The sequence below is a fragment of the Cantharellus anzutake genome, assembly GCF_015039405.1.
Source record: "Cantharellus anzutake strain C23 chromosome Unknown EI90scaffold_28, whole genome shotgun sequence".
In the NCBI taxonomy this organism is placed as follows: Eukaryota; Fungi; Basidiomycota; class Agaricomycetes; order Cantharellales; family Hydnaceae; genus Cantharellus; species Cantharellus anzutake.
The window spans coordinates 776,858-801,456 of record NW_024066978.1 but is presented as its reverse complement, the minus strand read 5'-3'; the positions used below and the strand labels follow the sequence as shown (position 1 = coordinate 801,456).

Genomic DNA, 24,599 nt, shown 5'->3' with positions numbered 1-24,599 from the left:
GAATGGGGAGTGATAGTGGGGGAGTGGAGTAGGGCAGGGTGGTGTGGGATGCGGCATGGGGTCAGGTGGGGTATGCCCTGACAGGTGCTGAAAGTGGATTGACAATCATTGGAGAAAACCCAAGGGGCTCCTTTACATGTGAGATGCATCAAGGGGACCACAATGTCAGAGTGCTGGTGAATGAAATGCTGATTGTCATATCCATACATACCTGATCCTGATTCAACTTCCAGACCCTCCACTTAACCACCCCTGGAGTTGTTGGAGGAAGGGATCAAGTGATCTCCCAAACCATCAGGGAAGGGGTACCCCCCCCTGGCATAACGGGCGAGTAGTGTATGGATGCATGCTAGAAGTCCTGGGTTCGATACCAGGCTTGTCCATTTTATGTCATTTGTCCAGTCACGCTGGTTTACGTCATAAGAATTTGGAGCTCCGGATAAGTCCAGTAGTCGCACCGGATACAAATTTCCTCATGGTGGACAGCCACGGTACATCAATTTGGAGGCTAACACCCCAAATTGAGGGCAAGTGTTGGAGGAAGGGATCAAGTGATCTCCCAAACCATCAGGGAAGGGGTACCCCCCCCTGGCATAACGGGCGAGTAGTGTATGGATGCACGCTAGAAGTCCTGGGTTCGATACCAGGCTTGTCCATTTTATGTCATTTGTCCAGTCACGCTGGTTTACGTCATAAGAATTTGGAGCTCTGGATAAGTCCAGTAGTCGCACCGGATACAAATTTCCTCAGGAGTCCTACCCTATCCCCATCTGCCCCAATATCCACCTTCGGACTGGACATCACTCCTCCTCACTCCTCCTCACTCCTCACATCACTCCTCTCCTCACTCCTCACATCACTCCCCTCCTCGCTCCTCTCCTCGCTCCTCTCATCACTCCTCTCCCTCCATCCCTCGTCTGCCAACCTCTGCCAAGTCATGACCTTCTGCCAGCATCCTGTACCCCATACTCAGACACCACTCATGTCTTTGCTCCGAGATTCCATCATGGTCCTGACCTCGGACTTTGACTCCACCTTGGCTTAAGTCCATTGCATTGGTGGCCAAGGTCAGTCTGTGAAGCTCGGAGGTGACAGAGCTTATGCAGCTTATGGAGATGGAGTTGGAAGTCCAAAGGATATTGGCAATGGTGTTTATGTAGGATGAGGTCATCACTTTCTTTGCTATTCTGTGTCACCATAGAGGCATATCTCTATTCTTCCCCTTTGCCCTGCAATTTCTCACTTATAGTGCACATTTTCATGTATGGTACAGAGGACTCCCCTGATGAGAAGGGACACCCCCACCAAGTAACAAGTTGTTTGACAAGTTTAGTGATGCTGTAGGTGGGATAATCACCCACACACAGAGCCGGCTTGGATACCTGCTTCTATGACTATAAAATGACTTTCATTCACGTGACAACTTGGTACAAATTTGGTATCTAAAAATAGTGCTAAATTCTACGATTCCGACGGTATCAAAAACATCCCAAACGGTGGAGAATTGATGGAGTTCTGCATTGGACAGGTTAGGCATGGCAGGTCACAAGTATGTGTGGGCATGGGAATCTCAAGCAACAACCCAGAATTCCAGCCTCACTCGTTCCCATGGTGTCTAATAAATTGGTAAAAATGTTTATCGGCTGTGTGAGAGTTATCTCCGGCTTCATTTCCAATTTCGGCTCTTAATTCCGTAAATCTGTTGAGAAATCGCTTATTTTCTTATATTTTCATATTTTGCCATCATTTTTCACTTATTTATTAATTTTCTTTTATTGTTACTGATACTTTTTCGATTATTTCACCTAATAAGGTACCCAAGTGCCATATGGTACCAATATTCACCATCAATTATTTCTAAAAATAATTATTCCTTATATCCTGTACATACCGGATTCTGGAATAGAAGTTCTCCCCTCCCCCAATTTCTCTAAGGTGCTAGGATGCGCTGTCATGACCCAGCATATCCACCATTCCCATCAACATGTCCTATTGCCACTTGGCCCATCCCACCTGCTACCATCATCATCCGTCCATCCATGCATCCACCCATCACCCTCATCTGCACTTTCTCCCCACGTGCATACCTTCCAACCAAGGTTGCCCATTCGAGTGGTTCATTGTTGTCCACCTGCCAGCCGGATGGCTTGCTAGATGGCCAGATGGCCTTCTTCTCTTTTGTTCACCTGCAGGCTATTGTTTCCCCTTTTGTCACTCTTTGTTTCCTTATTTCCTTTTGTTGGCAAGGTTTGCCAACATTAACTATTTGTCTCTTTCTTCATTCATTAATATTGCACTTGATCTGCCACTCCTTCCAGGCCGGTCCTATTTAGTTACTTGTGTTTATAATGCGTGTAGGTTACATGGGATGTACCTCAGTTCGTATATTGACTTGGATTTCCCCCCCTAGTCTCTTCTTCTCATCATAAGGCTTCTGTCTGAAATTGGGACACCAACATAAGAACGAAGCACAGTGCTCCACCCAAGTCGCTGAAGCTGAAGTCCTGCCCCTCCAACCTTATGAGCCCGGATGACTTCGCACTGTAAGGGGGCAAGGGATCTACCACCCTAACAAGAAAGAGAGGGGGCCACAGAGTTGGTAGTGCTTGTTGGAGATCAAGCATGAAATCATGTATTTACAATTATTTACTCCGAAAATATACCTTAGCAGTCTACTGTCATCTTGTCCGACCCTGACCCTGGAACTGCCATAACCCTATATTTTTCTGTAGTGCTCAGGGGAGGTTTGGATGAAGAGGAAGGGGGAGGGGAGAAATGGTCTGGGTGTGATGTGATAAAAAGATAAACTCGTAAATCTCACTAATAATCAAACTGATGGGGAACTCTGCCCCTGTACTATGTCTTGAGCCTCTTTGGCTTCATATTCGCTGCTCTGGGCGCTGGAAACGTCTGCTAGAACTTCATGTTCTTGTGGGGAGCACCTCTCTCTGTTGGGGGAGTCCTCTTTGTAAATACAGGAAAGAGGGTAACTATAAATATGAAAGAAATACGTGGAAATCCGAATGATCCGACGGGTTTATGACCGCAACAGATCCACATGGAACACTTAAGAAAAAAGCAATATCAAAGGAATATTGATGTTGTTAAGGAAATAAAGAAACATGGCGATCGCCTCAACCGCTGAACCAAATGCGTCACTCATAACATCGTTCGACTTGTGTTGACAAGGGCTTTCCAACAATACCAAATTCGTCCGGATCGGTGGAGAATTGATGGAGATACAGAGGAAGTGGCGGAATATGCGGGTGACAGTTGCCCAATTTGGAAACTGATGGTTGTCCGTGGTCAGGAATGGTTTGAAAAAATCGGAAAAAATATGGGAAACGTGGAAGGGGTATCTGGAACAGTGGTAGATGTGTTTCGGAAGTGGAATGCTTGACATGGGTGGTAGAATTGCGATAATCGGCTCGTTTGTGTGGTACTGGCTGTGCCCACCTACAGCACGCCTTGCAGATCTTCTGGATACATGTCTGACATGTTCCTGACATGCACTAGAGTTGGTGTGAGTGAGTGGAATTCCAGCAGTGGGAATAAGGGCAACGATCTAGCCTGCAACAAGTGGGTAGTGGATTAGTTGAGCCCGGACCTTGTGGAATCCCAGAGAACCCACACCGGAGTTAAGGATCAAGAATGTAGCAAGTTTAGTGGAGAAAGTAGAGTTTTGAGAGTTTGGCCCCCACAAGCTTAGTCAGCGTAGAGAGCTGTGAGCCCTCTTTCAATGCCAGAGGGTGATGTATGAGATAATACAGTGTCTCTGACTCCTGACAATAGTCCAGAGTGACCAGGAGGGAGTACTGACTTTGTGAGATTTTATTGATTGTTTTCTAGCACCCGGACCATGGCGCAGTATCAGCACTGTTGCCACCATCCATTCTTTCCCTCCTTCGGACCCGACTCAGACACTACCCCCAGGTCCCTACTCTCTTCTGAGTCTACAGTTGTCACAGTGGGGACTGCATGGATGCATTTGGACAGGCAGTCCACTACCACAAGGATGGCATTGTATCCCTTTGACTCTGGGAGCTCCCCTACCATATCCACTGAGATCACCTGCCAGCAACAGGTGGGGACTTTATTTGGGGTGAGCTTCCCAACCTTTTGTGAGGGGAATGACTTGACACAGTTGCAGGTATCACACCTGCATACATACCGCCTGACTCCGGGGCCACCAGTAGTCATGGGAGACAAGTTCCAGGGTTTTCCATCACCCTGGGTGCCCTGTTGCCTGTGCATCATGGTGTAGTTGTACCAGATCGTGACGGAGTTGAGGGTCTTTTGGGACATACACTCTCCCTCGGTATAGGACTAGGTCTCCTTGCTTTTCCCACTCATCCAATCTTAACATCCCTTCCCTCAGCTCTCGTATGGCCTTTACCACCCTCTTGTCGTGGACTTTCACCTCATGTATTCTCTCTAGGATGCTTGCTTCCTTGCCTTCTACTGAGACCACCTCTGTTGCATGAGCCTCGAACCAGGCTGGTTGGAGGAGGGTCAGCCCTTCATTGTTGTCCTTCCCTTTTGGGTGATCAGCGTGATGGGAGAGTGCATCCAGCTTCCCCATGAGCTTCCCTGGGCAGTGGACAAGGGTGAAGTAGAAGCAGGAGAGGAAGAGGGTCCACCAGGCCTGGCACCGGTTTAGCCTCTGGGCCATCCAGAAGTAACTTAGGTTACGGTGGTCAGTATAGATTTTGACCTTCTCCCCAGCACCTTCTAAAGTAACGCCACTCTTCCAGGGCTCAGACAATCGCAAGCATCTCCTTGTTGTATACTTCGTAGTTATACGCCATGTCATAGAGCACATAATTGTCCAGAAGCAGAGAAGGGACTCAGTAAGGAGGGACCTTGGCCTCAGTGACTCAAGTGGAGTGCTGTGCTGCTGGTTTGTTGTCTAAGGTGGTCCTTAATTTCAGGTTAGCAAGGGGGAGTCTCTTGGGGGGACAATCCAGTCGATTCTGGTTCTCTAGTCATCGGTTTCAGACTAGGGGTACAGGAAACTATGTACAGAGTGTATATATAACAATACAGGAGTGGAGTCAGAGGACAAATAGAACCCAAAGGGAACAAAGGGAACTGGAAGGAGACAAAGGGGGACTGGATGAGGGAACAACCCCAAGGGTCAAGGGTTGGAACTCTATGGTGCTTCCCAAAAGGGCAAGGCCAAGAGGGGAAGGAGTGGAGTGGATTGTGAAGAATGACAGCTGACTGATATGGAAAGGAAGCAGCTGTCTAAATAAGGAAGAAGCAACAAGAGGATTAAATGACACCATACAGTAGAGACTGCAGGGTCCGGAGTAAGTTCCGGAGGTCCAGAGTTGGAAGTCAAAGTCTGGAATATTGGCTAGACATAATAAATGAAATGCAATTAAGAATACAAGGAGATAAGATGGAGGAGGAGGTCAAAGTCTGGGGGTGGAGATGTGACCAGAGTTCCAGAGGTGGAGGTGCGATGGGGTTCTGGTACAGGAGTCCAGAGCCAGAGGTGTGGAGCATCACAAGCTCTGGTCTGGAAGGTACAAGGTTGGGATCGGACCCAGAGTAAACTGAAGTCAGACCGGAGGTAGTGTTGGACATTGTGTTGGAGCCAGAGGTAGAGTGGGCTCTCAACAACCAACAGGGGGAGGAGGAGGTGGAGGATGTGGAGTTCTGGAGGAGGAGATGGAGGTCCAGAATCAGGAGCAGAGGTCCAGAGTTGTGTGGGTGTGACACTCCACATCCATGAAACTCTTGGACATGAATGCTACTGGGTGGAACTCCCCTTCCACCTGGAGCTGGGAGAGGACTGCACCAGTTGTGAAGTTAGAGGCATCACACTTGAGCCTGAAGCAGCCAGTGTCTGTAGGGAAGGAGAGGATGGGGGTGGTGGTGATGGCTTCTTTGAGGGTGCGAAAGGCATAGTCCTTGTCTGGGCCCCAACTCCAGGTTTGGGTCTTCTGGGTTAACACATGAAGGGGGTGTGCTTTCTCAGAGAAGTCTTTGATGAAGCAATGGTAAAAGTTCACGAACCCTAGGGAGGACTGCACCTCCTTCACCTTGGTTGGGGTTGGCCAGTCAAGGACTCCATGGATCTTCATGGAGTCCATCATGACATTACCCTCTGAGATTACAAGGCCCAGGTAGTCAATCTGTGTCCATTCGAATTTACACTTCTCCGGCTTCAGGAAGAGCCTCCTCTTCCATAGCGTTTCCAGGACTTCTCGAACTACCCTCCTATGTTCTTCCAGGGTGGCTGTGAAGATGAGGATGTCATCCATGTAACAAATGACAACCTCCTGATTGATGAAATCCCAGAGGATGTCGTTCATCATGGTCTGGAAGGTCGCAGGTGAGTTACACAGGCCAAAGAACATTACCATGGGCTCAAACAGCCCTCAATTGGTTGCGAATGCCACTTTCCACTCATTGCCATCCTTGATCTGGACATTGTTAAACCCCCATTGTAGGTCCAGAGCTGAGAAGTACTTGGCATTGTGGAGGTGGGCAAGAATGTCCGAGATGAGTAGGAGCAGGTACAAGTTCTTACCATGATCTCGTTCAGTTTCTGGTAGTCCTGGACTAGGCATAGTGACCCATCCTTCTTCTTGACGAAGAAGACTGGTGCCCCCATCAGGGACTTGGAGGGTTGTATGTGCCTGTTCTGCAAGTTCTTGTGCAGGAACTTGTCCAACTCCTTCTGTTCCGGCTGTGAGAGGGGGAAAGTCTTCCCTCTGGGTAGTTTGGTGTCTGGGACTAAGTCTATAGCGTGGTCCCAGGGCTTTCAGGGGGGCAGCTGATCGAAGGCTTCCTTTGAGAACATGTCTCGGAAGTCTTGGTAATGCCCTGGCACCAGTGCTTCAAACAGCACAGGTTCTGCTTCCAGGTCATGGGCCTCGTGGGTCATCTGCTGGGAGGGCATTGTAACCAGGCAAGAAGGCTGCCCAGGCAAGAGAGTAGGGACCTGGGGGTAGTGTCTGAGTCAGGTCAGAAGGAGGGAAAGGATGTGGGGGTCAGCAATCCATGTTGAAGTGTGCCACCCCCATGTGACCCACTTTTCCCCATGAAACCTGGCGAGTCCTTTGATCATCTAACAAAGTGCTCAAACTCTCTCCAATCTCTTAATTATTGTTATTAACGCCAATATATGGTCTCTAGTAATCTAAATGGCCAGTTATTTTGAAAATTACTCTGTGGGATTGTGCTGATCGGCTGTCATCATCTCGCTATCTCCCGCATCCTCCATTTCTCACCCTCTCCTGCACTCAATTGCTAGCACCAGCTCTCTAACCTTGTCATCCTGATTTGGAATGCGACTGCTGAGAGGAACCAACGCATCGTGGAGCCTATAAGCATTTAGCTGAGGCTTAGGCTGCCAGCTTGTCAGGGCTCGGTCCTCGATCAGGGACAGCCCGACCTCAGGCCTAGGTGTGTGCGGTGTTCTGGGTGGTTGGGCGCTAGACCCGGTCCTTAGCTCCTCAAACTCACTGAAGGGACTAAGCGGGGATTGAGTTGTCATGTATTACAGAGGGTAACTACAACTTGCCTAAGCGGGGATTGAGTTGAGAAGAAGGGTAAGTTTCCCTATTCCCCGCTTGGCTACTATAAAAAGGAAGTGTACTGTACAGTTCATAACGTGACTCCGGGTAGAAGCCGAGCATGTTCCCGCGACTCGGAAAAGGTGTCACATGGGTTAAGGCGAGTTGCTCGCCTTAACCCACGTGATTTTTCCTGCGGGCTCACATGCGGGCTGAAGTTGTGAGAGGTATGTAGGGATGGGGAGGTCTGGGAAGGTGGTTCTGGGGTGTGGTTGGGTGCCCTGACAGTGGGGTCAGGGGCTGATCCCTGACAAGATTCCACAACCACCTCCAACTCTCCCAATGGTCACCACCCCCTCAATTCAATATATTACCTATGCCTCCCTAAGTACAGAGCCCCAAAGGCCTCCGGACAGCTCCAACATCCGCTAGCGCACTCCCACCTCTGCTGGGCAATTTAGTTACTTGCCCTGCAAAGCCTACCTTCAGGCTGATCCCTCCTTTCCATTTCTGGGTTATAGCCCGCCACTCCACTAAACCCTGTAACCCGACTTGTCAGTAATATTCAGTCAGCTAACATGTAACTCTGTTAGCTCCGCTCCACTCGGCCCTGCCATTCATGGGCCTTCTATGTAACTATATATACATAACTTGTAGATAGGTTACACCCTAGTGATAAAATCATCCCCCTTCTAGTTTCTCATCGCCAGTTAGTAAATTAGGGCACGAACGTGTAACTAGGCACAGCGCTCCTGGTCTAAGTCGCTGAGACCGAAGCCCTCCGCCACAGGGACGTCTCCCTTGTCCCACATCTGGTCTCTGACATGGATGTTGCTTGGCAACCTTAAGATGGCCTTGCAACTCTTCTATGATGCCAAGGATGGTACATGTCCTATTGTCATACATGTTCCTGAAGACTCAGCTGTTTTCCAAGAGGCTGTCTAATCTTTCAGAAATCCGAGTGAGGTCTTCCGTAGACTCTGGCTTGGGTGAGGGGGACGGGGTATGATGGGGCCATCCGTGAGCCATGGCAGAGTGGTGCTCCAAAGTCTGTTATGGGACTTGGAGGATTTACTCCTGGTCCATGCCAAGGGGGGTCTGTACCCAGTCGCTAAGCCACTTCTGGTATGATCCAACCTATTGAAGCTCAAGGGGGGGGCTTGGATTTCATTGCCACCTCCATGCATTTCATTTTGGATTCTAATTCTTCGAAGCAGTCAGTGTCAGTTTTAGCTCTCTTTGGGGGGTGGAGAGGGGGATCTGGGATGCTTATTAGTGCTTGGCTGCTGGGATGGCATTCCCCTGTGGGCCCCTCGAAAACCTCCTCTTCCTCTCCTGAAAACTGGAGTTTCTGAGCAATCTCTTTCATGGCTGTCTTCACGACGGGTCTGATAGGAGTACTCCATTCTGTCTGAACGTTGTAGGCGGGAATCTCTGCTACCATACAAACAAGCCCAGAAATCGCGATTCTGACACCCTGACGAGCACCCTGTACCCGATGCACTTCATACACGGTCCCAAATACCCTTTCTACCATTTTCCTATTTTTCCCTATTTTTCCGATGCATTTCCAGCCCTACAGTCAAGATTCCCATGCTTGTCAATCTAGCAGCCACCCAATTCCAGTCATATCTCAAGAACCACTGGATGGATTTGGATGAAATTAGTACCATTGGAAAGTTACGAGCGAGGAGAGTCCATTCGAATGGCGGGAGAAGGTTGTTGGATGCTCGATTAGGAGGGATACTATTTCCATCATTCATTTTAAGTTGTTTCTGATATTGTTTTCATTGCTTTTATTTGTATTTCCTTTCCATCCATCACTTTCTTTGCTATTCTGTGTCGCCATAGAGGCGTATTTCTATTCTTCCCCTTTGCCCTGCAATTCCTCACTTATAGCGCACATTTTCATGTATGGTACAGAGGACTCCCCTGATGAGAAGGGACACCCCCACCAAGTAACAAGTTGTTTGATAAGTTTAGTGATGCCAGAGGGCGACATACGAGTTTATACAGTGTCTCTGACTCCTGACGACTGTCCAAGAAGGACCAGGAGTGAGTACTGATTTAGTGAGATTTTGTTGATTGTTTTCTAGCACCCAGACCATGGCGCAGTATTGGCACTGTTGTTCCTTTCCCTCCCTTCCAACCCGATTCAGACACTACCCCCAGGTCCCTACTCTCTTGCCTGGGCAGCTCTCTTGCCCAGTTACAACGTTGAGGGGGATTTTCTGATGCATGGTAGCTGCATAGTCAAGAAATTCTTCCTGCTGGCTAAGTTGGCAGATCTGCATAGCCAATAACTCTTTTGTTGTATATACTGATGGCTAGTCCAATGACTGAAATGTACAGTCTGTTATGTCAAATGGCATCAAATGATGTTGCCCATACAACAAGTAGTAAGGCGTGTAACCTGTGTTCTGTTTCGTGGTGATGCTGTAGGAGTGCATAATGGGTGTGCTCAATTTCATGGAACCTTACGCCACAAATATGACAAAATTGGGCTCCTGCCCTTGTACATTATTAGGAAAAAGGGATTATAGGGGGAAGTAATAAGAAAGAAGAAAGAGGGTTTTCGTACAAACCGAAAGAGCCTTTCCGCGAAGGAATTGGTTGAGATTTGGTGGAGAAATTCAACCTGAGATGTCCTCATGTGTGAAGTCCGTGCACTTGACCATGACCATGGGAACACGGTCAAAAGTTGACGGAAGAAGACGATCTTGGGGTCATTAAATCGAGGAAAATGCCCAAAGACTCAGTGTTGAACTTCACCCTAATCGGCTCAGTGGTTGTGGAGATATTCTGATTATCAGGCAAGATGGGAGTCACGGGACGATACAAACCATGTGGATGCTCACGTGCAAGCTACTCTCAGTGAAATTCCAGGAGAATACGGGCTAGTTAAATGATAGAAATGCTAAAGAAGTGATTGGAGGAGTCTTGGAATTATGGCATTTTATTTGGTCCAAGTTTCCCTGTGCATGGATAATCAAGATATGTATACTGCATCTGAGAATTCCCGTTCTCAGTCAAATCTCCACCAAATTTCACAAAATCGGTATCGTCAGAAAGCTATGGATAGGGAGAGTCGAATGGAATAAAGGGACGGAGTTTTGACGCAGTGTTTGGAGTGGTATGAGTTTTTCTTTTCATTTTCTTTTGTTGTTTGAAATTTTATTCCAAGCCAACAGCAGCCAAACCTTACTGCTGTTGTTGGTGGAGGCTTAGCTCAGCCAAACCCATATATTTCGGACTCTTTTCCCAAGTTGTATGTTGCAGTATGGGTATATCTACATAGCAATTGAAAATGGAATAGATGATTTCCCCCCTCCTGCTACTTTTGAAGTCTGTGTACTTGGGTGGTGTGAGTGGCCACACGATTGGTAAAGGGCTATCGTGACCTTTAGGGAAATCCACCACAGAAAGAAGATAAGCAAGAGTTACCAGAGTTATATTTTTTTTTTCCCTGAAATTCCCCCCTCCCTGTTGGATATATGGACCTGTTCTTACTGCAACACCCTTTCAGCCCCCTTACTCTTTCTTCCCTAGCTCTTGGGGAGTGAGCTGGAGTGCTACCCCCTGTTTTCTGGTCCCTTAGCCAATTCCTGCTTGCAACGCAGTCTGCCCATAAGGCATATCCAACCCAATCCGGCCACTCATTGGTTCATCCCTTAAGGACTTTCCAAATACTCTCTATCCATACACTATGGCCATGTTCAATTTTTCCAGGTGCAGGGTTATATGGAGTAGTTCTAACAATTGGTACGTTATATTTGTCCAAAAGTATTTGCATGGTGCCATAAAATTCCGTGCCGTTGTCAACTGTAAGTTGAACTATGCATCTGTATTGGCACATTACCTTGAATAAAAATTTGGCAATGGCCTCTGATTTGATATTTTTCAATGCTTTGGCTTCGGTCCAGCCAGTGAGATTATCTGTGAGGTCCACTAAGTATTTGTAGCCTCCTTTGCCTCTAGGCATTGCGACAGTATCTGCATCAAATCATCTAAGTAGAGTCCTCACATATTGAGGCTGGATGGGGATTGTATTTCTGCACATAGAGCGCAACTGACATTTGTGACATGTCCGGCAATATTCTGTAACATATCGGTACATGTTTGGGAACCAATAGGAATCCTGAATTTTCCTGAAGGTAGGATCCCTGCCTCGATGGCCACTACCATCATGGGCATCTCTAACTATCCTCTGGTGGATTGGCTCACTAAGTACAACCTGTAGCATAGGTTTATCTTGGTTCCTTTTCCATAAAATTCCTTCATACAATAGGAATTGTTTGGCTTTATGAAGCAGCCATGCTGCTTCGTTCTTATCTGACAGCAGCATACCTGAGGTCAGGAAGGAAAGAATCGCCCTCCAATATTCCTCTGAGTCATACTCATCTACATGGTGAGGATGCTTGGCTGATTGGCTATGATCTGGACACTCTTTTTCGAGTATTTCACCTTCACACATGTTGAATGGTCCACTCAGGATAGGTTTAATGTGCACTGGCTCTTTCCAGCGAACTTCTAATGGTGTGCACTCGCCCATGTGGCGATATAATTTGATATTGTTTATTTTGGACTCCTCTTGGGGATCACATTCTTGGGCATAATACTCAGCTGTGCTAATTTCCCCGATTCCATCACTATGGGTGGGCTCTAGGCACGGTCTAACGAGCTTGACACCTTCTTCGACATCAATTTCCCTGTCACTATGGTTGGAATCATCTTCTGACCTCCTGTGCCTTGACAATCCATCGGGTGCCTTGTGTCTCACAGCAGGATTGTGCTCTATGTTGAAGCTAAACAACAAAATGTATGTAATCCAGCAGGTCATGGCTGCATTCGGTAAATTGGGAGAATTAATCATTTGCACAAGTGCAATTGTGTCCACTTGGAGTGTAAAGTGGATATTATACAGGCAGTGTTTCTCTGCCTTGAAGGCATGCAGCACTCCATACAATTCCAGCTTGGGCTGGGAGTAGTGGCTTTCCACGTTATTAAAGGTGATGGACCCAAATATAATGGGGTATATTCCATCCTCATAGGTCTGGTTAATGACCCACCCAACCCCTACAACTGAGGAATCTACTTGGATGGTCACCAGCCCTAAGTCATTCTCATGCTGGTTCTTTGGCTTCACTTGGGCAGCTAGTGTGAAATCGAGGGAATCAATTGGGGATGCATTGGCAGCTGGTTCCTTAAGCCTTGCCATCCCTTCTTCAGATTCAGGCATCCACTTGAATTCATGCAGCACCATTTTCTTAGTTAACTGGGTGAGTGGCTTAGCGATTTTAGCGAAGTCCTTAATCCACCTTCGCACTACACCTACAGTCCCTAGGAATCCCCTTACTTCAGAGGGATTTTTACAAGACGGCCACTTAGATATTTTCGCAGTTACTTCATGTGAAGTATGCATGCCCTCTATGGAGACTCCCACTCCTAACATGGACAATTGTGGCATGGCCAGGATCATCTTGGTCCCTGAAACAGTCATGCCACTTTCCTGTATTCTAGCTAATAATTCTTGGAGATTATGGGCATATTCCCATATGAAGCACCTGACATTGAAGGAGGGAAAAGCCAGTAGTACCCTGACACCGCTATATCATGGCCTACAGACGTTACCTAGCGCCTGACACACAGTCCCCCAGTCCCCCAAAGCTCGTTGAACCTCCCCTATCATCTTCGTATTTTTTGATATTTTTCCAGACCAGGTTATGGCCACTTAGTTTCCATATCGGGCCGCTTTCCCAGTATTTTCGCCATACCTCCCCCAGTTCTTCTCCGATCCGGACGCACTTGGTATCGTTGGAAGGCTACTATCAAGACAAGTAGAACGAGTTCAATATCGGGAGATTTGGTGCAGCCGTTGTGGAGATCGTCGGAATTTATCGATTGTGTGGCCATTCCTATATATTTGTTATGTTTTCTGTTGTTTTCTTTGTCCTATGATGTTCTGTCTGTTTCTGTCCGTCCCTAACACCGTTGGATTGCTCGGACTTTAGTTCGGATGACCATGGTTTATATACAACATGTATCTAGTATGATACAGAGATTCTCCCCTCTGCTCTGCTAAGTACCAGGTCCGTGTGCCTGGGGTGGTGTTTGAGTGCTTGTCATCTTGGGGACAGTGCTTCGCAGGCAGTACTGCTAGCTTGTCTTCCAGGGAGGTCCACCTAGTGTTGAAGTTTTTAGGCTGAGTTAGTCAGGACCGGGGTCACAGTGAGTCCGAAACCCTAGGTGCCCTTTCCACTCCCCCCCCTTTTCTTCTTTCCCTTTGGTGAGGGAGCAGCTGATAGAGTGGCGACGCGACCCTTGACTGTGGTCCAGCCTTCCTCCCCGCTTGCAATGTGTGCATTTTCTCCTATAGTCCCATGACCATAGTAACTCTTGGGACCTTTGAGGGCACAATCATTGATGAATACATTGGCTTTGTTGGGTATCATAGGACCGACCATGTGTGTGGTCCTATGCTGAAATTCCATAGCTTGAATTTGAGGATATTGTAATTGAATGTGGGTGAGTCCGGAAACCCAAGCTTGCCATAGTGTCGCACACAAGTGAGACCAAAGACCCCAGCGCTAAGCGGATCCATCCAAGTAAGGAAACCCCTTTTGTGGGGCATGATTCAGCCAACTTTTTTAGGAAGGAAGAACCCTCCTAGATCTCTTTTGATGAAATCAAAATGGCCGATTTTTTTGGAATCGGCTGTAAGCTCAAAAGACGATCCTAAGATTAATCCTAATGGCAGGGAAATTTCTTGAGACAATAATTTCTCAAAAACTTTCTCAGAGTTCAACCTCTCCTGTAACTCAGAGGCAAACTTGTAGGCTGGTGGGGCCCTCTGCTTATATGCTGGGGTCTTTGGAGAATCTGGTATCTTAGGTTCCTCGAAGGTGACTTTATTACGTGTGGTATTGGACTTTGGCACACTGTGTGGTGCAGAGGGACGGGATGTGGAGGGAGCAGCTCTTTGTTTCCCTTTTTCTCTAGGGATGAACTCTCTGTCCATCATCAGCTTGTCTTCCTGTGGCATCAGTGGCTGCTTCAGAATCCTGGGTGGCGGGGGTATCTCAACATAAGCCCAATTGGGGGCTGGTACAGTATTCACCTCCTCTGGCAGCATGGTATGCCTCATTGGCGAAGGTGGCCAATCATACAGCTTGGACTTGGATGCTTTGGGCTTATCACTGTCACCACACTCCACTGGGCATGCATATGCTGGGTAGACTTCAAATTCCCCTTCACCAAGGGTAGCAAATTCTCTATTGGCAAGCTCATAATTGCACATCCACTCCAGAGTGGCTGCACTATGCATATTAGCTCTTTCGTGGATTAAATGCACTAATGGACTTCCATCCATTGAACGAGGAAGCGGGCTACCATCAGACATAACTAATCTGTTTGAGGCATCATATCTGATTATGCTGGCCACTACAAATGCTTTGGTCTCAGGGCAACCTTTGAAACCATGACCTTCAGAGAGGCACATGAAGCACCGTCCAGTATTATATTGGCCATACTTGGGTTTTTCCATTAATCTGGCAACGTTGATACTGAGTTTGCTAAGTCTATCGGCCAAATCATCCACATTGGCCTTCTGAACATGGTCTGCAGTCTCTTGTTTGGGTTCAGGCTTGGGCACCGTGGCTACCCCAACTTCTTTGTGGGTTTCAGAAGACCCATGCTTGGCTTTCTTATGGGATTTCATTTTCTTAGACAACTTAGAACTTTTATGGCACGGAGCCAGTTGGTCTTCTTCGGAATCCAAAGACTCATCTGAGGAGGTATCCTTATCGGAGTCCCCTTTGTCATCTGAAGAATCTCCAGATGATCTGTCACTGTCTGAATCCGAATCCTTGTCTGACTTGTCAGCATGGTATAGGTCATGCTTCAATAGTTCCTTTATGGTCAGAACTACTTGTGTCATGTCCGGGGGAACTGTGAGGTCCCTCCAATGGTTGTGAGCTTTAAGCTCATGCTTGACTTTACCACAAAACTTCGTGGGTTTGATACCACAATAAAAATAATCATCTTTGTCATTCGCATTCAAGGCATGCCTGGCTTCTGTCATATCCATCCCCGGCCATCGACTTCTGGTCCCTCCGATCCCTCCGGTCTAACTCCGCTCCTCCCTCACTAACCTTGGAGCTCCCATATTCCGCAATCCTCTCGGTACCCCTCGATGGCCACCACCCCCTCATTACCTACGCCTCCCTAAGTACGGAGCCCCGAAGACTTCCAGACAGCTCCGACGTCCGCTAGTGCACCCCCGCCTCCGCTGGGCAATACACTCGCCTGCCCTGCAGAGCCCACCTTCGGGCCTATCCCTCCTTTCCGTTTCTGGGTTATCGCCTGCCTTTCCGCTAACGCGAACCGACTCGTCGGTAATATTCAGTCGGCTAATGTTTAAACCCCGTTAGCTCCGCTCCGTTCGGCTCCGCCAATTGCGGACCCATCTTCGCTGTAACCATATATATATCCCACTTGTACATAGGTTACACCCCAGTAATAAAATCAACTAGAGTTACCCCCCTTCGGTTCTGATTGCCAGTCAGTAAGTTAGGGCATGGACGTGTCACTAGGCACAGCGCTCTTGGCAGAAGTCGCTGAGGCCAAAGCCCTCCGCTACGGAGACACTCCCTCGTCTCGAATCCGGTCTCTGACAGCTTCCAGGGACTTTGTTATGAGCCTGAACTTGCGATGGTATGTGTCAAAGTCTTTATGACATTTTATTTTGCGGTCTTTATTGACAAGGTGCCACAAGTCCTTGGTATGGTACACACAATCTTCTTGATTGGCAGGGTAATAATTTTTGAGATCTGTTTTCAACATATTCCAGTCTCTGTTCTCAAAGCCATCCAACATTCTGATGAACTTGGCTTCCTTTTCAGAGCAGTAGGATACTACATACTCACATCTCTCTCCATCTGAGAGGCATGCCATGTTGGCGTGAAGCTCGAAGTCAAATAAGAACTTCTTGAGCTTATGGCCCTTAAACCTTGGTGCATCCCTGGAACAGGAACCAGGCATATGGCTAATTGCCGACATAGCAGCTTGGGCAACAGGGGCTGCAGCTAGGTTAATTGGAGGGGGTGCTGGTGCACTGCCAGTGTGAGACATCTTCTCTAGTCTTGCAAACTTGAACTTGTATATAGTGTTGTGCAGTGAAAATATGAAGTTTCTTCTGGCTGACTTGAATCTTTGGCTCAATCAATAGCCGTACATGTGTGAGAGATGTGTATGAGTGGTGTGGAGGAATGATATTTGGGAATAGGATGTTCTTGAACAAATAAAATGACTCCTCCCCCTGTAAGGACCACCAATAATGTAACCGGGCAAGAAGGCTGCCCAGGCAAGAGAGTAGGGACCTGGGGGTAGTGTCACGCCTGACAAATCCTGGGGCTCCATCAGCGGCGAATCAATGCCGATAGGCGAATCCGCCGACCTGAAACCCAATCTAACCAGCCCCCAATCCGATGTCTGGCCCCCTGCCCTATCAACCATGCACTGCATCCAGACCTCCACCCGCATCTGGACTTCTGCCCGCATCTGGACCTCTGCCACTCCTGGTTGCCCTCCACACCCTGTGGTCAGGCCAACACTCCCCTCCGACCTTGCTGGCCATCATGCTGCCCTTGTTTGTGACAGCACTGACGGACCACCCTCTGTTGTGGACTTGTCAGCACTGCGCTGATTTCCATGTCCCTTCACGGACTTGTGTCGGCACTGCACTGACCCCGCTTATTTGCGGACTTGTATCGGCGCTGCGCGCTGACCTCCGCTTTCCTCTGGCCATCTTGTCACTCGGCAGCATACCATTCATTCCTTGCCGAGTGCCTATATTGTTCATCCATTCATTCGCTTAGCTTGCCAATATTGGCACTTGATCCATGTGCTGATGCACTTCTTATTACCTGTCAATATTGGCACTTGATCCGCTTTTGTTTAGTTCATTGCCTCCCATTTCCTGGGCTCTTGTCCTTCATTCAGTTTGACAATCCCCGCTTATTTCCGCGCCGGACCACGCCGGACTGACCGGTCCTTCTGTGTTTCCCTCCTGCCTATTTATATCCTGTAAATACTTTTGGGGACCTTAGTCTGAAATCAACTAGAGTACCCCCCTGTCTGGTCTGAGTCTCTCCTTCTGCAAAGGGGGCTTCCCCCCTCTGAGTCTGTGCTCGCGGAGTCCGCGCTCCTCCTATAGGTCCGCTCCGCCCGCAAGTCTTGTTTGAAGTCCGCTGTAAGTGTCAGTCCGTAAATATGGGATCTCCCCCAAACGTCAAGCTCAGGGCACAGCGCTCCACCTGAGTCGCTGAGGCCGCGATCCCACTCTGCTAACCTTGAACAGCACTTCCGGACGCGCCGCATATTTCCGCCCGCATATCCGCGCGCGCGCTCCAACAGACCTCTGCATCACCTCCGACCTCAACTCAGACAGAACCCAATCTGTCGTCTATCTGTCTTCTGACAGTCTGCCAGACTCCAACAATATTCCCAGTCTCTGACAGCATCCCAGATCTCTGACAGTATTCCGACTCCGACAATAATCCAGTCTCTGACAGGTAGTCTCTGAGTCAGGTTGGAAGGAGGGAAAGGATGGATGCCAGCAACAGTGCCAATACTGCGCCATGGTCTGGGTGCTAGAAAACAATCAATAAAATCTCACTAAAGCAGTACTCACTCCTGGTCCTTCTTGGACAGTCGTCAGGAAGCTGAGGTACTGTATAAACTCATACATCGCCCTCTGGCATCACTAAACTTATCAAACAACTTGTTACTTGGTGGGGGTGTCCCTTCTCATTGGGGGAGTCCATGTTTATAATTTTCTGAGCCCTTGATCGTCTCTCAGCAGCCAGTAGTGCCAAGTGTAGTTTTTGGGCTGGACCAATTCAGTACCAGCATGTTATGTGCAATTGTACTCCATAATAAGATGTTTTTATGCACCATGGGCTTTGGTAGCATTGGTAGGTGATCTTTGCATGCAGGGAACCCTTAATGAATGTAAACCACAAAAATACTGGCAGTGTGGAGTATAGTAGGTTATCCTGCCTACAACATCATGGTCACTCTCAGGTCATGCCCCCACCCTGGGGGGATGATCGCAGCATAGATCCCATCCCTGGGCTCTAGGGTGAGGTCTGGGTCACCCTGTGCCTGTAACAGCTTGCAGGAGGATGGACAGTGAGACATGGTGACTCTCTGTCATGCCCAGTCCACCTCTGGGTTGTGGTGCAACAGTGTCAGGGGACGCGCGTGCTCGCGCAAGATGCTCCGATAACCTAGTTGTGATTAAAGCCGGGGGAAAGGGATGTCCCCATCTTAGGGTCAGCTATATACATGTAGAGTCCGGCAATAAGGAAACCAAACGGATTGCCGATAGAATCACGTGATCATAGAATGTTCCAGAACAATGCCGGAGATGATCCGGGTCACCGGGGCTTAGGTAAGCGGAGTAGACGGGAATTACCGGCATACTTCCCACGCGCATACGCGCAGCCGGCATAGGGTCCAGGGTCATTGCTGATCCCTGACAAACAGCCACAAATGCCCTATGATGAGGGACTGTCACCCAAGGTTTTCAACTGTGAACCGGGCCTGCTCTGTGTGCTGCCCAAACATCAGGAGAGCCTCCAGTTCCTCAGTTATGGCTCTGTTCTCGTTAGGGGTCCCATCGACATTGCAGACAGGGATGGGCTGAGGGAGCTGGGTTGTCTCAAGGTTGTGCTTCCAGATGAACTCAGGGCTTACAAAGTTCCCAGTGGCTCCTGAGTCTAGGAGCACTGACATGGACACAGAAGCGAGGGAGGTCAGGGTGGTCAGCTTCACAGTGAGGCTGAGGGACCTGGGGGACTGCTTAGAGAGGATGTAGATAGCAGGTGGGGATACTGCTACTTCAGGTGTTACCCCTGGGGTTCTTTCACTCTCTTGTGTTGAAGATGCGTTTTTTCTCCTCTTTTTTGCAATAACTCAATGAAACTTTGGCATTGCTGGCTTACGTGCACTGCGGTGTAGGAGAAATAACGGTCACACTATGGAAACCCATCAGATAAATCAAAAAACCCCATACGACAAGTAGATATGAGAAAATAGAAGGACCTGAATTTTAATGAATTTTTACGAATTTTTACGAATTATTATGACTATACGCGATAAATTGAAAGAAAGAAAATTAGCAAAAATACTTCAAGCTTAGCATCAACAAGACGGAATTCTCGGGGGAATTTATACCAAATATTAAAGAAAGAATTAGGACAATCGACAAAGATTTGACTATAGAAACAATCAGAGAACCTCCACAGAAACTACTTTCCCACGTCCACACACGTAGCCAAGGATGGAAGTACCACGGAACAAGGATTCCTCAGGAACTAATGCAAAATTCAAAGTCGTGTTTATAATAGGAAATGTAGATGTCCCCCAAACGGACCCAATGAAAGTAATCACAGGGAAAACTATCCATAAACGACGGAGATATGACTAAAACTCCTGCAAAACGAGGACAACGCTTAAAACGCAAGCACGAAGAATAACCAGTAACGACCGAGACGAGCTTGATAGCCCATTAGAAAGGAAGGGATCTAATCTTAATCCACCCAAATTTTCATAATAAAAGGATCACGCATTAATGAGATATCCAATAACGGGAATAGCGACATCAAAAGTCCAAGCTCAGGGAAAAAACGATGTTTACGAAGGATCCATAATTAAAACATACAACGAAATTTACACGGAAATTATGAAAAATAAGAAACTATAGTTATGCAAATTTTCAGCCCAAACGGTCCCATCGTTGTAAAGTCATACCAATGACGGGAATATAGAAATCCGCATCATGTTTAATGGCACATGAGGGTGGCAATGTGAAGGGAACCGGCCGTCGGAACCAAGATCCACACTTCGGCAGATCGCGAAGACCAATTTCCATCCAAATAAGGAAGAGCCCGGTCAAAACAAAGCTGTCATGACCGACAAATCCTGGGGCTCCGTCAGCGGCGAACCAATGCCGATAGGTGAATCCGCTGACCCAAAACCCATCCTAATGTGAGGTCTTTGGGGTTGCTCAGCACACAAAGCCGTAAGTGATACAAGATGATGTATTTTACGGTGGTGTGTAAGCGGTTACCCGGAGGTTCCCGCTTGTCCACGTGACTATATCTATCTAGTTTACATGTGACTCGGGGTTCGGGGCTATTGCCCTGACATTCTCCCCCCTTGCGTTGCATATGCGACGCATACAAAGTTGATAGTGAATAAAAACAGAATTTTAATAGTTGGTTTACATTGAGTTTGGAATTATCAATGAGTGTTTCTGTTGTCGCCACTTTGAAGTGGGCGATTTTGTACATGTTGGTGAAAGGAAGAGAAGGGGTTTGAATGAGTGTGGGCCGTTACTTTGAAGTGAACGGCGATACATTGGTATCGCAGGGAGAGAAGAAAGAAGTGGTGGAGTTTGTCGAAAATGGATTTCGACCCAAAGGTTGTATTTCTTTGGTGTTCCTCACTTGTTCTGTGAGGGTTCGTGTGTAAGTGGTGTTTACACACGAGCGGTGGTGGGTGTGGGTCTTTTGGCGGAGTGGAGATTTCCGCAATTGTTACTTGCGGTTCCTCACATACAGTATTGTGTGCGGGGCCTCGAGTTGGGGGGGGTGTTTTCACGGGTGCCTCGATGGCGTATTACCGTGTCACTCTCCCTTCTCTCAAGGGTGGATTCATTGCCCCGGAGGAGGGTTTTCCTCCGGGTTGTTCATCTGGACATCCGATTGCTGCGTCGGATGCGATGACGTAGCCTGGGCTACATTGTCGGGCTGTGGGCTCGACGAAGTGGGTGCTCCCTGGGTGGGAGCGGGTTGTTGTGTTCCTGAGCTGCTTGGCTCAGGTGTAGAGTACGGTAGGTTTACCGTTCTTCCCGTGGGGAAGGATGGTCGTTGGGCTGGTTGTCCAGCTCGGAGACTTGCGTCTCTTTCCCGGTATTTGGAAGCTTTCGCTTCCCGCTCCGCCGTTCTTGCGGCACGTTCCTCAGGAGTCCTGAGTGGTTTGAACTGGGACTTTAAGTAGGCAGCTTTGCCTAGACTTTCCCAGGAGATTTTTCCCTTGTTCTCCGGGGAATTATATTCCTCCGCGAGTCTTGCGATGCTCGGGAGTCCCAAGAAGTATTTCTCGGTTTCCTTCGCTTTTTCGCGAAGGGTTCTGTGTACCTTGCCGCTTTTGAAGGCGGCTTCAGCCTGTTCGTACCAGTGTACGAATTCTTTCCCACTCACGCTTGTCCACCAAGCGTATGCAGCGTCATGTGCCGCTTCTGACCCCGCTATTCTCCTCATGGGGAAGTTGGGGTCGATTGTTATGTCGACTGGAGCTTCGACTTTGCCGAACTCGTTGAGTTCGGCGGTCTCGTATAGCATGTGGACACTTCCCTGCAGGGTGGCTTGCCCATAGGGTGCTGAGGTACTCAGTGGCCCGCCGCCTCTGGCAGTGGTCCCCGTTTTAGGGTCTGCCGTCGGTTGCCTACCACTCTCCCTCTTCCCCTCGACATGGGTTTGCCCCTCTGAGGGCGGGCCTTTATGCAACCCGGACAGGGTCGCCTGCCCATGGGGTGGCGGGATAGTCGGTGCCCCACCCCTTGATGCGCTAGTCCCCATTTGGGGTCGCGCCTCATGAGGCCCGGAACCGTATCCCCTCCCCCTGACCTGGGAGGCCCCCGTCATGATGGGTTTGGCAGCGAGGTCTGCCAGTGCGCGTGCCTCTCTGAGCTCGCGTTTCAGTAATTCGATCTCCCTTTTTTGGAGATCGACTTCTCTCTCTGCGTCTTTCAGAGAGTCAAAGATGCCCTCAGCATCTCTTCGTGCTCTATTGTATTCGCGCCTCCAGTGGGCGCAATGGTCGCAGGCGTCTTCTGACGCCCTCGAGTTATTAGACCATGCCCGCTTGGACGGTCTGGACGAGGAGCCGCTGTCGCTCCCTCGTCTCCCTCCTACGAGGGACTTCATTTCTTTCAGCTCCTCACGGAGTTGACCTGTCTGAGCAGCTACCGCTGACGCGATGGCTGATTCCCAGCCTGCATTTGGCTGGGGCGTTGTTGGACCTGGGCCGAATTGGCTAAACCAGGGGTTGATCTGGCCAGGGAAGTTCCCTGGGGAGTATGCCTGGGGCTGCAGCAGCAAATGCTGCCCCTGGAATGGCGCTTGTTGCGCCATCGGTGCAGTTTGCACCGCGTATGGTTGGAAGCCTCTTTGGGGAGGCTGGGGGTGTGCGATGCCTGTTGGCAACGCGGATGGTTGATGGTTCGCAGCACTCATTTGTGCTGCGTGCGTCGTGTAATCCATGGTGCTTATCTGCGCCTGGTGTTGTTGTTGTTCCGGGGAGCCTTGCTCCCCGGGTTGTCGTATTTCGATATCCGGCGGTTTGTTTGGATCGAACCGAGGGTTGCCTCCCCCAGAGAACGACATCTCGTCGTTATGTTACTCGTGGCGGTGGGAGGGGTCTTCGTTCTTGTGTGCGTGGGATTCGCCGCGGTTGTGTGTTCTTTTGCACGTGAGCCTGTGGTTCACGTGGTCTAGGCGAGTTGCTTGCCTAGCCCATGTGATTTCTTGTACATGGTGTGGCTGTCCGGGCAAGTTACTTGCCCAGAACTTTCCCACGCTCTTGGCTGTGGGCCATCGTCCCTCGGCTTTACTTCTTCCGCCTCCGTTTTTGGGGGCGTAATAATGCCGAGAGTTCCCTGTCTTCTTTGATAGGGAGTTTTTCTGGTTCCCTTACATTTTGTAAGGTGAGGTACTCGTCCAGGTGGACGAGGTCGTCGCAATTTCCTAGGGGTTCCCATGTGGTGTCCCCTAGTTCCCATTTAACCTTAAACCAGAGTTTGTTGTGAACCCACGCGTGGTTTAGGATTTCGCGAACTACTGCTTCGCGATCAGGGTCTTCCCCGAAATCGTAGAATATGTTTACTTCCCTATTTGGGAAGGTTTCCTGGTCATTCGGCTCGTGAGGTGCTAGCCGGGATACATGGAATCTTGGGTGGATTCCGCGTTGTTCAAGTTGTGGTGGCAACTTGAGGACGTAGTTGGACGTTTCTGGAAATGTTTCCAGGATTTCATAAGGCCCTATGTATAGGGGCTTTAGTTTTCCTGCCCTGCCTTTGGGTAGGTTCAGCTTATCTGTGGATAAGTATGCGAGCTCGCCTTTTTTCAAAGGCGGGTCCGGGCGTCTTTTCTTATTCGCCTGGATTGTTTGAGCAGCGCGATTATGTATTATCGCGTCGTTTGCTGCCATGAGGTTTTCCTTCGCTTTTTGAGCAAAGTCGTTTATTCCCGGGTAGTCTGAGAGTGGTGCTGTTAGGCACATTTTTGGCATATGGCCGTAGATTAATTCGAACGGGGCAAATCCTGTCGATGTGTTCGAGCTCGCATTGATCGTGAATTCCGCCATCGACAGTTTCGCTGCCCAGTCGCGTTGGTCTGGTCTAACCATCGCGCGTAGTATTTGTACTACTTTTTGTATCATTCTTTCCGCTTGGCCGTCGCCTTGCGGGTGGAATGCAGTTGTGAATTTCAACTGTACACCGAGTATTCGGTGTAGTTCGCGCCAAAATTTTGACGTGAATTTCGAGTCTCGATCTGATATGATCGAGTGTGGTAGACCGTGGAGTCTTACAACTTCACGAAGAAATATGAATGCTAGTTCTAGTGCGTTCGTTGTTGTTTTTATTGGAATTAGGTGGACGTTGGACGTCAACCTACAGATGATTACCCAGAGGTAATCATATCCCAGGCTTGTTGGGAATGGACCTGTGAAGTCCATGGCTATTGATGACCATGGTGCCTCGGGGGTCGGGAGTGGGTGAAGCATTCCGGGATTTCTCCTGGTGCTTTTCTTGGTTGTTTGGCAAGTTCCGCAAGACCTGCAGAACTTGTGGGTGTCTTTTCTCATCGACTTCCACCAGAAGTGTCGACGGAGGGTTTCCACTGTTTTCTTGGATCCTAGATGTCCAAGTGTTTCGTGGATGCTCTTGAGGATTATTCCCCGAATGGACTTCCTTTCGTAGTTTCCTTTCGGGACTACTATCTG

General features: G+C 48.7%; 2 protein-coding genes across 2 annotated transcripts; both read right to left on the bottom strand.

Annotated features, from left to right (window-relative positions):
* Positions 1-8,676: 8,676 nt before the first annotated feature.
* On the bottom strand, positions 8,677-9,066 carry EI90DRAFT_3016925 (uncharacterized protein; the record flags this gene model as incomplete). The annotated part of the gene is made up of 1 exon (XM_039057048.1): positions 8,677-9,066. One exon carries the CDS (start codon positions 9,064-9,066, stop codon positions 8,677-8,679), a length of 390 nt encoding a protein of 129 aa, XP_038915385.1.
* Positions 9,067-14,163: 5,097 nt separating this feature from the next.
* Positions 14,164-15,615, bottom strand: EI90DRAFT_3124698 (uncharacterized protein; the record flags this gene model as incomplete). The annotated part of the gene is made up of 1 exon (XM_039063746.1): positions 14,164-15,615. The coding sequence occupies one exon, from the start codon at positions 15,613-15,615 to the stop codon at positions 14,164-14,166; it is 1,452 nt and encodes a 483-aa protein (XP_038915384.1).
* Between the last annotated feature and the right edge of the window lie 8,984 nt (positions 15,616-24,599).